Raw genomic sequence first — 15230 nt, 5'->3', positions numbered from 1 at the left:
TGACATGGCCTTCATAATCCGGAAAAGGTGCAGTTCCCTTTTCTTCAAAGGCAGCTGAACAGGCAGTGGGCCGATGGCTTCTGATGTGCAATGAAACAGCAGCTGAAACAGTTATTCTTGAAGAGTAACTAAGCTCATGCCTCTCAATAGTAGACTGACATTTGATAGGGGGATATGGAGAAGAATGGGATGCTGAGATGAAGCCATATATACACAGCCAAGAAGAATGAACAGCTGAATTAAATAGCCATCAACAATTTCCAGAATTTAAAATCCTGAATCATGACATGACACTAGTGGAATTCAGGTGTTCCTGGTACATGGACTGCTCTCACCCAAAGTGAGGTTGAACTGTTGACCTTGTGTACATCCTACTTCACAAATGAGTCTGTCAGATACACTAAGCCTATAGGCTGAAGATGATGCTCTAACACTGCAGAGAAACCTCAGGTGACTGTCCAGGCAGCTGGCTGTTTCTGTCAACTCACAAATTTTTTGGAAGTTGCTTGCATGCACTTCCTGTTTTTATTTTTTTATTAGGTAATATTATTTCCTCTTGGGTCTCTGAGGGAGTTGAAGATTAGCTATAGTTGAACATTAGTTAGTTATAGTTGAATATTAGTTATAGTTGAAGACTAATTAGAATAGAAAGTGAATTAGGTACATTTTGGACTTACCAAAATAGGATAGGTAATGGAATTATTTTCTCTGAATTTGTCAAATACAAATGGACTAGACATTGTTTAGGTAATTATTATTTGTATATATTGTATATAGTTAATGTACTTTCATATATAGTTTTTCTTATATTAGTTATAACCTTTTTTCTTTTTCTTTTTATTAAAATAGAAAAGGGGAAATATGGTGATATTTTATTTATACTGAAATGTGATTTTATTTGTATGTTAATAAATATAGTTGCCTGGGGGTCAGAGCTAATAGGAAGCCATAGCAGAGCTGGGAATTTGTGGTGCATGCCTTTAATCCCAGCACTTGGCAGGCATAGCTAGGTAGATCTCTGTGTGATCAAGGATACAGCCAGCATTGGAGACACATGCCTTTAATCTCAATACCATCCATAGAAGATCTGGACGTCTGTACAAACAGGTAGTGATGAGGCAGTCATGTGGTTGGGTTTACAACCAATGAGAAGGCAGAACAGAAAGTCTATATAAAGACAAACACAAAGGTCTCTCTTGGCTGAAGTAGCTAGCTGCAGCAGACGGGTAAGGCTCTTAGTTCTCATCTCTTGGCTTTCTTCTTTGCATTGGTTTTGTGTTTCTTATTTTAATAAGATGGTTGGTTACATCTACATGGAAGCATGTTTGTGAGGACATTTTCCTGATGCATAATTCATGTTGAAGAACTCAGCCCACTGTGGGCGGGTAATTCCAGTTTGTATAAGAAATTAAGTTGGCCAGGAAGTGTTGGCACACACCTTTAGTCTCAGCAGTCGGGAGGCAGAGGCAGGTGGATCTCTGTGAGTTTGAGGCCAGCCTGGTCTACAGGGTGAGTTTCAGGAAAGGTGCAAAGCTACATAGATATACCCTGTCTCAAATAAACCAAAAAAAAAACCAAAAAAACAAAAAAAAAAAAAAAAAAAAAACGAAAGAAAGAAATTAAGCTGAACAAACCAGGGGAAACAGGCCTGGAAGCAGTGCTCCTCCATGGTCTCTGCTTCAGTTTGTGCCTTGAATTCTTACCCATAATTCTCACTTTGATTGTAAGTGTTGTCAAATAAAACCTTTCCTTCACAAGTTGTTTTCCTTGTTGTATTTATCTACACTATCAGAGGAGATAACTTGTAGCATGTGGGTGGTAACTTAGTGGAGGAAGGAAAGGGAGAAGACTTCAATGGCAGTGGGAGAATAGAAAGGATGTGGGTATATATAAAATTGTCAAAGAATAAATTAATGCAATACAAGAAATTGAAATTGTCCACCCACACAGCAGTTTGCCAGGCTTGGATTTGCTCTGTTATAGAAAATGAAACGTTGAGACTTTGAAATATATTGTTCATCTTTGCTCAAAAAATAGGTCTACAAATAAGAATTTAATGAAAATCAGCAGCCAAGAAAAGATTCAGCCATTAATATGTTACATGAGAATTCACAATATAATTGGTGACAGACACAAATTCAAAGAAGAAAATTCCTATGGGTACCAATTAAATCTAAGTAACAAATACTGCAAAAATCTTATATATTTTGATTTTTGTAACATTAGACATGGGTATCAGTTCTGACCTTTTAGTTATGGCAATTAACATTTCACAAACTATTTGAAAGTTTTAAAATTAAATAATTTTATAGATGATTTCCCTTGATAGGATTTAATTCAATATGAAAGTGACCACAGTAGTTCAAATTCTCATGAAGACATTAATCAACTACAACTCAAATTTAATTTCCAATGGTGAACCATTTAGCAGCTAATGCAGGATGTGGGGCTGGATGATCTTCTCCTCATTTGCTGTTACCTAAAGTGACCTGTATGTCCAGGTCACACCTTAAGTATGGTCTTGGTACTGTACAGTCCTTGTACCTGCTCAACATAAAGAAGCACTGAGTTCTAAAGTGTTTCATGTAAGTGCTGAAATATTGTTTTCTTGCTTAACATGAACTGGAAAGACATATTCTGTTTTTTTTCTCTATGTGAAATTTTAAATTAAATATAGCTTCAATTAAGAAAGCTAAAATGTTAGTAATTTGCATTTTGTATTAGTTTTTAAAATGTCTATTTCCCCTGTAAAAATGTGTCAATTTAAAAGATAAAATTTTAGCTTCTCATTTAGTTCTCACAAGAATTATGTTTTTTTAAAGAATTTCATCCAATATCACAAATTTAGTATTAAGATAAAATTATCTGCATTTCAAATTATGGAATAATTTCTTGAGGAAAGGATCATGGGGGGGAAAATGAAGCCACACATTTAGATTCATAAACTTTAAGACAGAAATGCTTATCTACAGTTAAACTTATGGAAAATTTATTCATCCATTCATTTGGCTCTGAATGATGATGATTTACAAATTTTAAAAGTCTTATTTTATGGAAGTCTCAGCTATGGTACTATCTTCTCTTTTTAAAATCAGGATACTTGGGGGTGGAGACATGGTCAGTCATTTAGAGCATAGGCTGCTCTTCCAGAGGAACACAGTTTCATTTCCAGTAACAACATGGAAGCCCCAAACTGTTTGTAGCTCCAGTTCCAGAGAATCTGATACTCTATTTTAGGTTCTACCAGCACCAACCATGTAAGTAGTACAGAGAAATATATGCAGGCAAAACTCCATATATACACAAACTAAAATAAATATTAAACATAATAATAAATAATAAAATATAAAATAAAAATAATAAAATAAAATTAGGACCCCTTTAATCAACTGGGTCTTTTTTGATATTGATTTCTAGTGCATACTTGGTATATATTAAGTTTTTTGGTATATTTCCTATTTATAACTAATAACTATAAAGGTCATCCACTCTTACTTTATGAAGATTACTGCAAGTTAACACTATTTTCATAATGGCTCTTCCTAATAATTTTCTCCAATGCTTTGCTTGCTTTCATAGTTATTAAATTCTATAAAAACAAAACAAAAAAACTGCCCATATACCCACAAGGCTTGAGTTACTTAGAGTTGTTCTCAGAACAGAATCACACAGGACTCAGTGACAGTATGATCCACATAGTGCCACACAATGAAGTTCTGATATGTGATTTTACTAAGGAAAGAGGTATGTGGAAAGCTAGGTGTAAAGGAGACAATCAATTCAGTGTGGTTCCAGCTCATTGACAGGTAGGAAAGACAGACAAATTTTGGGTTCTTTTCTTTGTTCTTGTCTTTGTTTTTGTTTTTGGTTTTTGTTTGTTTTCCCTTTTTCTTTATGTTGCTGTTTGAGACAATTACAATTTCAATTCTAAGCTGACCTGAAAATTTCTACATAGAGCTACACTGGCCTTGAACTCAAAGAGATCCACGTGCCTCTTCTTCCCAAGTACTTAGAATAAATATGTGCACCACAATTTCTGACCCAGCAGCATAAATTTTAACATTGCAAAGACAATAGATGCAGTTCTTTTTTAAGAAAAACCCTGCATCATTAGAGACTTTTGATATTATGAGGTAAATCTTAAAGGTGGTAAATCATCTTTACACAAGTAAATAGAGCAAGTGAAGTCATGAGGTAAAATGTGCTGTTGAAATGGTCACAAACATGTCAAGAACCTCAATTCCTCAGCCTCATGAGAGTGCCAAGGTCTCCCTAGATTTGGCTCAAATGACCAGAAAAGGCTTTCTCAGCTTTGAATGTGAATCTTGGCTGTGAGTGCTGAAAATGTCTACCATAGCTTTCTCTCCCCAGATGTTTATTGTCTGAAGTCTGCTCCCCCACAGAGACTGCTTCTAGGGATATTAACTAAATCTGCCTCCTTGCTTAGCTGTATAATAGTAAACACCACTTCTTTGTTCAGATGTGTGTACCATATTCCCACTCTTCCTTTTCAACTGTAGACAATAAATACACTGAGCTTCCAGGGTGCTGCAGCTTCTCTGCCAGAGAGCCCAGTCCACCCAATCCCAGTTTCTCTAGCTCTATCTGTGTTTGCCTTTTCTTCATTCCCTTGCTAGTCCAGTTAGGTGAATCCCTGGAGACATGAAGGAAGTGGAATATCAAACATAAAAGAAAACCTAGGAAGATGAAAAGGGCATTCTTATTCCTCAAAAGGCCATGTTATTCTTCTCATGAATGTTCATACTGATTCCTGAGTATAATCACTTGAAACAGTATACACATACTTACATGCACATGCATGTGTGTGTGTGTGTGTGTGTGTGTGTGTGTGTGTGTGTGTGTGTGTTTGTGTGTGTGTGTGTACATGTGTGGAGAGAGAGAGAGAGAGAGAGAGAGAGAGAGAGAGAGAGAGAGAGAGAGAACGTGTATGTGTGTAGAACCAGAATGTGGAAAACTTTGTTTTCTTTGTGTTAATATGGGCTAGGAGAATCATGTGTTATATCATTTGGGTCTCATGGCAATAATCATCAGCTCCTTGTTGCTGATGAATGACAGAGGCACAGATATGGTTAATTCATTAAATTGAATCTACATCATAAGAAAGTAGTCTAGACAAGATTTGTACACAGCTGCTACTAGGAGTTAGGGCCCAGTGTCCACACCATCTCACATTGCTCAAGGTGGCACTACACACTGGCTCTAAGTTTTTAGTGAAGAACCTGTAATTCTTCATCAATCTTATTCAAAGGCTTCAAGTACAGAACAGGTCCTGGGAATGTGTGAAGTTCAGATTTGATTTATGTAAGTCTAAACTGGTAGCATGAAAAACATAGATGCAGGTGATTTATTGAGATCATTTATTGTATTCAGCTAAGGAATTCCTAGTGAATGATCCCAGTGGACAGCATGGGATCCATTTACACAGAAGGACCTTAACCTGCAATTCAAACACAGAAGCAGCTCTGCCACAGAAACTTCCACAAAATAAAACTGATCCTCAAAAGAGCCTGAATCAATCATTTCTAATGGTGCCAGGGACTAACTAAAGAAAGGCTCTCTCAAACCATCATGTTGTTATGTCCGTTCAATTTATTTTAAAACCTTGAACTCCATAAGGACTGTTCATATGAACATGCTACTTCATAATTACTTATATTCTTTGAGCTTTTGTCAATTTCAGGCCATATATATTTGTTCTTCAGTATGTAATTAACATGTCAGTTCCTCTGAAGTAGAAATTCTTTCACATATGAAATAAAACAGTGAGGGGAAAATATCTAATTGCTTTTGAAAAGTCAAAGATTAGAGTTAAATAAAAACATCAGTGCAGCTGGATGTTGTGGCTTATGCAATTGATCCCAGCACACAGCAGTCAGAGGAGGGCAGATTTCTGTGAGTCAAGGCCATCAGTCTACATGATGAGTTTCAGGACAGCCAGGTTTATATAGAGACACCCTGTTCAAAAAAACAAACACATACTACTACTACTACTACTACTACTACTACTACTACTACTACTAATAATAATAATAATAATAATAATAATATAACAAAAAATTGGTAACTATGTTTTAAGGCCAATAGGATTAAGCTTCTTCAAAAATGTGTTTAGTATGAGTAACTATATATAATTAACAATACAATGTTTAATAACTTTATTAAACTAAGAATACACACCATCCTAAGTCAGGCTATTAGCATTAATCTTCCATGCTGTGATTATCTGTTTAGTGAAAGCTCTAGTACAGTCGATCTGAACAAGCTGCCTGCCTCTGAATAACAAATTGAAAGTATAACTCCAAGTAACAGCATGTGTTTTGAAAAGAGAACACACTTTGCTTTTTTCTTTCTGAATAATGAGCTCTAAGACTGAAGATAAGGCTCCTTTGTTTCTGTGCCTGTACTTAAAGGTAACTTGGGAATTGCAGAACAGGCACTGTGCTAATCTTTCATCTGCTGCAAATTGTCCTCTAAAATATCATCAAATCAGAGAGTTGTATGGGATTTTCAACACAGAGTGGCAAAAGCATGACCTGAATATGCTTTTGTGACTACAAAGTCATCAGTAACCACCAGCAGACCATGTTGCCCAGCTTTCTGCAAAAGTACTATTTGGGAAATGGAAGTTTAACACAGATATTTGCAGCTCCCCTGCTAATATTTTAAATGTATAAATGCATCAAAATAACTTCTTTTTATCCTTAATCACATGTTAAATGTAGTTTCTCTTTAGCTCTTCCAGTAGGAACTAGTACAAAATTCAGTGAGCTCTCCATGGTATTTATTCAATTGTGACCAATATTTCCCCAAATGTCTAACACTTTCATTCAGTTTTACAGTGCCATTTCATTATCTGTAATAGAGATTCTTTAACCTTTGTATTAAAGTGTGGATTAGAAAACATCTGTTGTTTAACTATTTATAATGGTTCGTGAAGCTCAGCTTCTATGTCCCAGCTTTATTAACTTAAAATATTTGTATCTGCTCCTCCACATGTGTAAAAACATTCAAGAAAATGGCACAATGAAATTTTTGGCAAATTCTCTCCTCTATTCATTGCTCCCTTCTCCTTTTTTACACTATCCTGCACATGCACACACACACACACACACACACACACACACACACACACACACACACACACTCACACACACTCACTCACTCACTCACACTCATACACACTTATTGTGCATTTCCTTTTGTCCCTAGTGTTATTTAAAAAATTACAGAAATCAATTCTTTTGTCATAAACTCTCAAGCATTTGAAAATTTTAGATATATATATTTCACTTTTAGATACATTTTGTCATGACAGTACTTTTAACTGTATTTCTAAGGATCAAAATTGATTGGAAGGCCTTAACAGTACAGTAGCATGCTGCGTAATTTTGTACCTTCATAATTAACTTGAATCTGAGAAATGGTAGCATCAGAAAAAAGTCAACTCACCACTTCTTCATGTCTGCATTTCCTCACATTAATTCCATTTATCTGCAATGAAAGGAAATCCTCAGTTTCACATAGTGTATTGTAAATTGGCCTTGGTTTGCATCCACAAAAACAATAATTAGATGTATACCTGTAGAATTGCATCTCCGATGAAAAGCAGTCCTGACAGCTCCGCTGTGAATAAGAAGAATTGAATATACCTTGACATTTGTCAAGTAAGTAAAGCTTTTTATTTTAACTACGGATAAAACTCTAAACACATTATAAGTGTTTTATATGGCTAGCATTTATAAAACCCACAAAGCATGTAAACTCAATAATATGTTTTAGCTATTTCCAATTGCTGAAATAGGCAGACATTTCTTCTTGGTTTCTAGCACCTTATGTCTTTATAGCCCTTAAAATATGATCAGTCCCCTCCCACCATTTAGCTTTTCTCTTTTTCAATAAGCCAATTTGTGCTGCCCAAATATTCTTGGATGTGTGGTTTTCCACTCTAGCATGGTTGACTTTTCAGGTGATACACTCTGGGGATGAATATTTGGATCTGGGAAAAGTTGGAAAAATGAATATAAATGTGATCAAAGCAAAGCATGTTATTAACAGTTCTCAAAGACATATATGTGTGTGTGTGTGTGTGTGTGTGTGTGTGTGTGTGATGTTTACATGTTGCTTATGTATATATGCACATTCATTAAAAATTGATCACACTTCTTAATGGGTGAGCAGTTTTCTTTATGCATTTATGATACCTCTATGCAAATATCTGAGAATTAAGCTTTCAGTCTTTCAGTTCCATGCTTTATGGGAAATACTACCTTGTTTTCCAGATAATATTCAATAAACACTTGTTTTGTATATTCCTGATAGTTTTTGGATAAAGTCTCACAGGAAGTGAGTAAAATTGAGAAAAGTGATTGCATCTGGATTTGTCCATAAAATGTGACTTGATTTTTGTGTCTTTAACCAATGGTTCAGAAGCTGTTCATATATGATCATTTGAACTATTTTCATCAATCACTTTTCCATTTTTGTCCTGTAGGAGAAGAAAGAGGAAGTGAAGAATCAGATTTAATCTCTCTCTGTGTGAGACTGGGGATCCAGGGGAGCCATTCACATAGCAATCAATGAGCATGGGATTACAGAGTACTGGCCAATAAAGAGTTAGCTAAGCATATTACCTCTTTGTTCCTTGGAGATTTTGGAAATAACAACTGGAATGCTATGTTCTGCACCTCCCTAGAAAGAGACAGTCATATATCATATTTTTAAGTCAGACATTAGCCAAAATATTAAAAATAAATAAATAAATAAATTGCAAGGTATAAATAGTACATTTCATGAATACAAGGCAGAATTAAAATAAATTTGTAGAATTTCTTTTAAGTAAGTATCATTTCCATGAAGCTTGGCTAAGTATTTGTAAGACTTGTAAGGATGATCAATAATTAGTAAAAATTGACTATAAAATTTTTATTTCTCAAATAAAATAAGTAACATCAGTAGTGGCATTATCTTCAAAATCCATTATAGGAAAGCAAGGCATCTTGACATTTGTTGCTTAGGATTACGTGCATTAGATATTTATACATTTCAATTCTCTCATTAATTTATTTTATTCTGCCAAACAGGCACTCTTTCAATTCATTCTGAATGCTAAATAACCAGACAGGCCCTTTACCTGAATAAATGGATAAATAAAAGGGGTCTAAACATGATGGGAACAGAACCATCTTTATTTCCAAATTAGTATCAGACTCCCATGTGAAAGCATAGGCAGGTCAATTGTCAGCCAAGAATCCAACAGCAGTCCTTGGTTACTGACTCAAATATGAAAGGAGGAAAGTACAACAAGGAATCAAAATTTTGATAAAAGAAAATAAAATAAATTCTTAGAATAACTGCCAGAAAAATACTGTTTCATCACAACAGTGTAAGGAGTTTGGACCTGGTAGTTGAAAAACCAAGTACATATCTAAACAAGTGAAGTGCTGTGTAGAGAAGGAATTGAAGGGGGCATTTAAAGCCTCTGGTGCTGCTTTGGGTTTAGAATAAATAACTCCCTAAGGTATCCATCAGCATAAATACAGCATTTCAGAACATGTTTACTGATGAACATTCATTTCCAACACTGAGTAGAATTAGATATGAGATAGAAAATCACTTAATAAATTAGTATTCAACTTTATTTTTTAAATTTTTATTTTTTTTTACTGCCAAGAAGGGGAAAAATAAGAAAGAAAAAGTATAATCTTGCTTGCCACTAATCAACTTATTTCATAATATTTCTCTATGTACCTAACCTCCACCAAATGAAAAGAGAGGAAGTATCATAGACTGTTATGGTCATAACTCAAGACTCACTACTTAACCTGTATGTCTAAAGTGTCAGTCCTGTCTAAGGTGTATTGATAAAGTATTGGAAAAAAACTGACAAAAGAGTATTGTTGGCATTGTTGGCTATTGAATTTTGGACATGGACTGCAAAATGGTGAGTTGAATGGATACTTGAATATTCAGTGCACAATGGAGACCACACACTGCGTAGTGGAGACTATAGCAGGTATACCTGAAAGGTCATCTGCAAGCAGCATGATCTGGAGACTATGGAAGGGAGGCCTTATGGATAATTTGAATAGAGTGCACAGTAGAGACCACAACAATGAGGTTGGGGGTCATCTGTATACTACATGTCAGAACACCACAGTAGACACTGTAGTGAGACACTTCTTTCATCAGCTGCTAGGGTAGGGAGAGCTGTATTTCATTTTGAATAATGCATATTTGGTAGTTTGAGATAGTGACCCAAATAGACATGCTGGTATACTTCCACTAATGTATTTAAAAGAAGTTTTTTTGCAGCTAAAACTCAGGATCCATGTGTTGAATCAAAAAAACTTGCTGTGAGATAATGCTCTTGCACACTGGTTTAATAAAATGCTGATTGGCCCGTAGCCAGGCAGGAAGTATAGGTGGGGCAAGCAGACTAGGAGAATTCTGGGAAGAGGAAGGGCAGAATCAGGAGTTGCCAGCCAGACACAGAGGAAGCAAGATGACAAGGAAGAACTGAGGAAAGGTACCAAGCCATCTGGCTAAACATATATAAGAATTATGAGTCAATTTAAGTGTAAGAGCTAGTCAGTGATAAGCCTGAGTCAATGACTGAGCAATTTTAATTAATATTAAGCCTCTTGTTGATTATTTTATAAGCAGCTGTGGGACTGTAGATGTGAGAGATTTGTCTGGACCACACTGGGCCAGGTGGAACCAGAGAAACCTTCTGACTACACTTTTGAATGCTGAAGATACTTTGGATGCTTTAAGGAGACAGAAATTTTTGTTGTTGTTGTTGTTTTTCAAGACAGGGTCTCTCAGTGTAGTTTTGGTACCTGTCCTGGATCTTGCTCTGTAGATCATGCTGGCCTTGAACTCACAGAGATCCATCTGGCTCTGCTTCCCAAGTGCTGAGATTAAAGGCATATGCCACCACCACCTGGTAAGACTGAACTTTTAAAGATTTTTAAGGATGGTGGTACTTTAAGATTATTTATACTACATAAATGTCTTTTTGAGATGTCTTTCTATATGCTGTGAATATGTGTTGCTCTGATTGGTTGATAAATAAAGCTGTATTCACCTATGGCAAGGCAGCTTAGAGGCAGGCAGGAAATCTAAGGAGAGAGACATGAAGAAGAAAGGCAGAGGCATGATAGATGCCAGCCACCACCAAAGGAGAAGAAAGATGCCAGCAGACTGGTAATGCCATGGAATATGTTACAAAACATGTATTAATGGAAATGAGTTAATTTAAGATACAAGAGCTAGCTAGCAAGAAGCCTGACCCATAGGCCATACAATCTGTACATAATATAATCCTCTACGTGTTTGCTTGGGATCAAGCGACTGCAAAATGCAGGAGGGAGAGATTTGTCCTGACCTCAGGGCTAGGCAGGACCTGAGAAAACTTATGACTACAAAAGCTACATGCTAAAACCTGCCTAATATTGACTCTACTGGCAATGTCTTCACAATTGTCTAACACAGAATTTTCTGTCTGCTATTCTTTGTTAATACACTAACTTTGAATTAATATATTAAATTTAGAAATCTCTTTAACAAGTGAAAGTCAAGATAAATGATAAATATAAAATACAGTCCATCTTTACTTGTTGACATTTCTCTCCCATAGAAACTTGTTTCCATTCTACCCATCAATTTTCCATGCTGCTAGAGGAGAAAGGAAAGGTTCTTGCAATCACCATAGTTCATATTCATGGGAAGCTTCATAAACAAAGCTGCCAAGTTCTACTTAACATTAGGTAAGGTCCCCAGTCCTTTCTTGTAAAATCTAAATAAGAAGATAATGATAGGCAGTTCTATAAGAACATCCCAGATCACAAACTACTCTAAACATTACAGAGCTATTCTTGTGTGTTATGAGTCACCAACATTTTAATATACACAAAGGCTTAGTCTTTAGCTCAGCCTTTGCAAAGACAGACTGGAAAGATGGCTACCTTTATGCTTAATCCAAATCCTCCTACTGTCTGCCTTCTGATCGTCACCGTTCTTTCCTGAAAGATAAGAGATTTAAAAGTGGTAAGTGTTTCTTGTGGTGGTATTTTACTTGTACTGAAATGTGATTTTAATTGTATGTTAATAAATAAAGTTGCCTGGGGGTCAGAGCTATTAGAGCCATAGCAAGTGCGTGGTGGTGGTGGCGCACGCCTTTAAGGACCAGGAGGGTGGTACATACAGGCAGTGACGAGGCAGTCACATGTTTGGGTTTACAACCAATGAGAAGGCAGAACAGCTAGAGTATATAAAGACATACACACAAGGAAGTAGGTCCCTTTTGGAGAGCTCTCTTGACTGAAGAGGATCGCTGAAGCAGGAAGGGTGAGGCTCTTAGCTCTGACCTCTTGGCTTTCTTCTCTGAATCAGCTCTGTGTTTCTTATTTGATAAGATGGTTGGATACATCTACAGTTTCTTTACACTAAATACATTTTTCCCTGTAGATTTTTTTTTCAATTGCTGTTTAAAATTTGGAGAAAAATATTTAACAGCCAAAGAAACTTCAAATTTGCAATTAATGGAATGTTTTATAGTTTTAAATCAAAGGCTAATAATTTATTTGCCCAAATAAATGTTACTAAATTAATAATCTCTGAAATATTCTTTCAATGATATTTTGAGAACAATTTTAGAATTTTTTATACTCTTATTTTCATCTTGCACATTCTTGGGGAGCCTAACAGTATCTTACTGCCAGTGATAAGCATTGCCCTTCTAGGGCCTTGTCTGCAGCACCAAGTCATAGATTGGTAATTTAAGAGCTAAGCTGAAGGGACTCCACAGCTCAGAACTTCAGAAGGCCATGTGAGGCCTTAGAGCTACATGATGAGGAATCTGTTTTCATATCTTTAGTTTGGGAAAAAGAACTTATATGGTAATAATAATAGTGGGATTACTAATGTACACCACTAGTACCCTATGGTGTAAGCAGGAACTCAGCTATAAAACTACCAATTCAGAGACCTTGGTATGAGCATATTAAGCACATCTAGACATATTCTGAAATTTTCAATCAGAAAAATCAGATTTTAATGTTTTAAGGAAACAATTTCAGCATTATATATATTCTGCTGATGGTTTCAAACATTTAAATATTATTTATGCAAATTTTATGGGTGTATCATAGGTATATGAATTTGAAATATAAAACACTATTTTAATAATATCATTATTTAATAATATCAATAACTCTTTAATATTAATAAACCTATTGCTGTAGTCCTTGCCTATTGTTGAATCCTTGACATCAAAATTATTAAAACCTGCTGTCTTAAAATTTACCTTGGAAATGCCTGTACACTAACAAATTAAAGTGAACATATCATTATTTATTCACAAAATGAAATTAAAATAAACTGCATTTTTATTTGAAATGCTCTTTTCTTTAATAGCTCAAAATCAGTATATTAAAATTAATCTTTGATTATTTCTAATTTAAATGTTCATTGGATAGTAGAGAGTCATTGAAAATGATATTGGTAATGAAGTTGGAGAATGCATCAGTGGCTACAGTAGCCCTGATTTCACATTTGGCAAGTTATTTAAGCCCTGTGAGCCACTATTTCCCAATGTGAGAACAGTTTGTAGGTAAAACCCTAAAGCAATTTTGCTTTTAGTTTAATATCTACAAATGAGCTGATAGAGATAAGAACCTGATGAATATTAAAACACATATTATTCTGCATAGGAAATCTTATAGTTGCCAGTAAATACCAAACTAGTATCTTCACACCTTACATTCAAGCATTTATACTTCTGGAGTTCAAATATTACAGCACCGAGATAACAATCAGTAATTAGTGTTATTTGTTCATATAAGGTAGACAGGCAAATTGCTGTTACAATATAATCCATGAAACAAACAGAACATTTTGAAATTGGGAATAACTTGCTTAACTCTTTTTCAGTAAAGATTATGTACTTGATTTCCCCCAAATAATTGGAAAAAATCAGTGGTTTAAAAATGTCAGACAATGGTTATTAGCTATCTTAAAATTAAATTTTCCATCAGAAAAAATACATTTAAACCAGTAAATGCATAACCTGGGTTTTCTAGATTTGATCCATAGGCACAGGGCCATTTGGTCTGTCATATTTGTTTATTTGATACTAATATAGAGCTTAGCAGGAGAGTTAAAAGTTTATGAAGTGGCATGCATTCTCTTCTTCAAGTTTCACTTCCTTTCTTTATTGGTGAATATTTAGAATAAACTCTAAATTACATGCAAACTGCTAACCAGGAGAAGAGTTGTGAGAGGTAACAGAAAGAGGCTGCAGACTCCCCAACAGCATTTATTCTAATATTTTTTAAAAATATCAACATAATACACATACACACATATCCACACACAACACCCATGCACACACACCCATGCATGAACACCTACATCAGTACATGTGAACATATGCACAAACACACACACACACAAACAAACAAACACACACACACACACTCTTGCTGCTTATTCTCTAGGCTGTCTGTGTGTTACTATTGAGAAAGTTAAAAGTTAGGAGAAAGAGGACAAGTAAATTACCTGTATTCTAAAAAGTAAATCTAATTTGGTTACTTTAGGGAGCAGGCAGGAAACATAGAAAGAGAAATATCTTCAAGTTGGACATATTGCAGATATTAATATTCCAAATTATTAACCCTGTCCCTCTTTCTACCTCTACTTCCTGTGCTCAGCTCATAAACTAGAGAACACACAAAACTCAGGTGAAAGCGTGTTTAGTTACATTCCCAGTGTCCCAAATGCTGTGGCAAATTTTTATAATTTAAAAACCAGTAGAGTGTTGATTTCTTCACTTATACAACACAAAATATATTCTGGTACCCCTACACACACACACACACACACACACACACACACACACACACACACACACACAGAGACATGCATGCATGCACACGCACACGCACACACACACACACACACACACACACACACACACATACATGTGTATATCATATACATGTATATAAATGTGTGTATAACACATATGAGTTTGAAGTCCTCCTGTTCCTTTCAAAGAACAGAAAGTTTTACTAAAATTGAAAATCTGACCTTGAAAGCTCCATATCCTGTCAAAAATTAAGTAGGCATCATATATCCTAGGTACAAAAATTCTTAAGCTATGGATTTAATATTTTGAGGATGTTATAAAGTAAAGGCAATAATTAATT

The 15230-nt window shown here is 35.3% G+C and overlaps 1 protein-coding gene across 11 annotated transcripts in view; it reads right to left on the bottom strand.

Moving 5' to 3' along the window:
• Window positions 1–15230, bottom strand: part of Sntg1 (syntrophin gamma 1) — a 728018-nt gene that overhangs the window by 379180 nt on the left and 333608 nt on the right. For 8 of the 11 annotated variants that reach the window (XM_052717737.1, XM_052717738.1, XM_052717736.1 and 5 more), the window contains 4 exons: window positions 11988–12044; window positions 8652–8709; window positions 7601–7644; window positions 7471–7512 (listed from right to left, as the gene is read on the bottom strand). The exons of 1 other annotated variant lie outside the window; for it this stretch is intronic. In XM_052717737.1, the coding sequence (XP_052573697.1) occupies window positions 7471–7512; window positions 7601–7644; window positions 8652–8709; window positions 11988–12044 (201 nt within the window). The remainder of the gene's footprint in view (window positions 1–7470; window positions 7513–7600; window positions 7645–8651; window positions 8710–11987; window positions 12045–15230) is intronic. 2 more of the 11 variants (XM_052717747.1, XM_052717743.1) reach the window with 2 other exon arrangements.

The sequence above is a fragment of the Peromyscus californicus genome, unplaced genomic scaffold (genome assembly GCF_007827085.1).
Source record: "Peromyscus californicus insignis strain IS unplaced genomic scaffold, ASM782708v3 Scaffold_5__1_contigs__length_169319896, whole genome shotgun sequence".
NCBI lineage: Eukaryota > Metazoa > Chordata > Mammalia > Rodentia > Cricetidae > Peromyscus > Peromyscus californicus.
The sequence above is the reverse complement of the archived record's forward strand: the minus strand, read 5'-3'. Positions and strand labels throughout refer to the sequence as shown.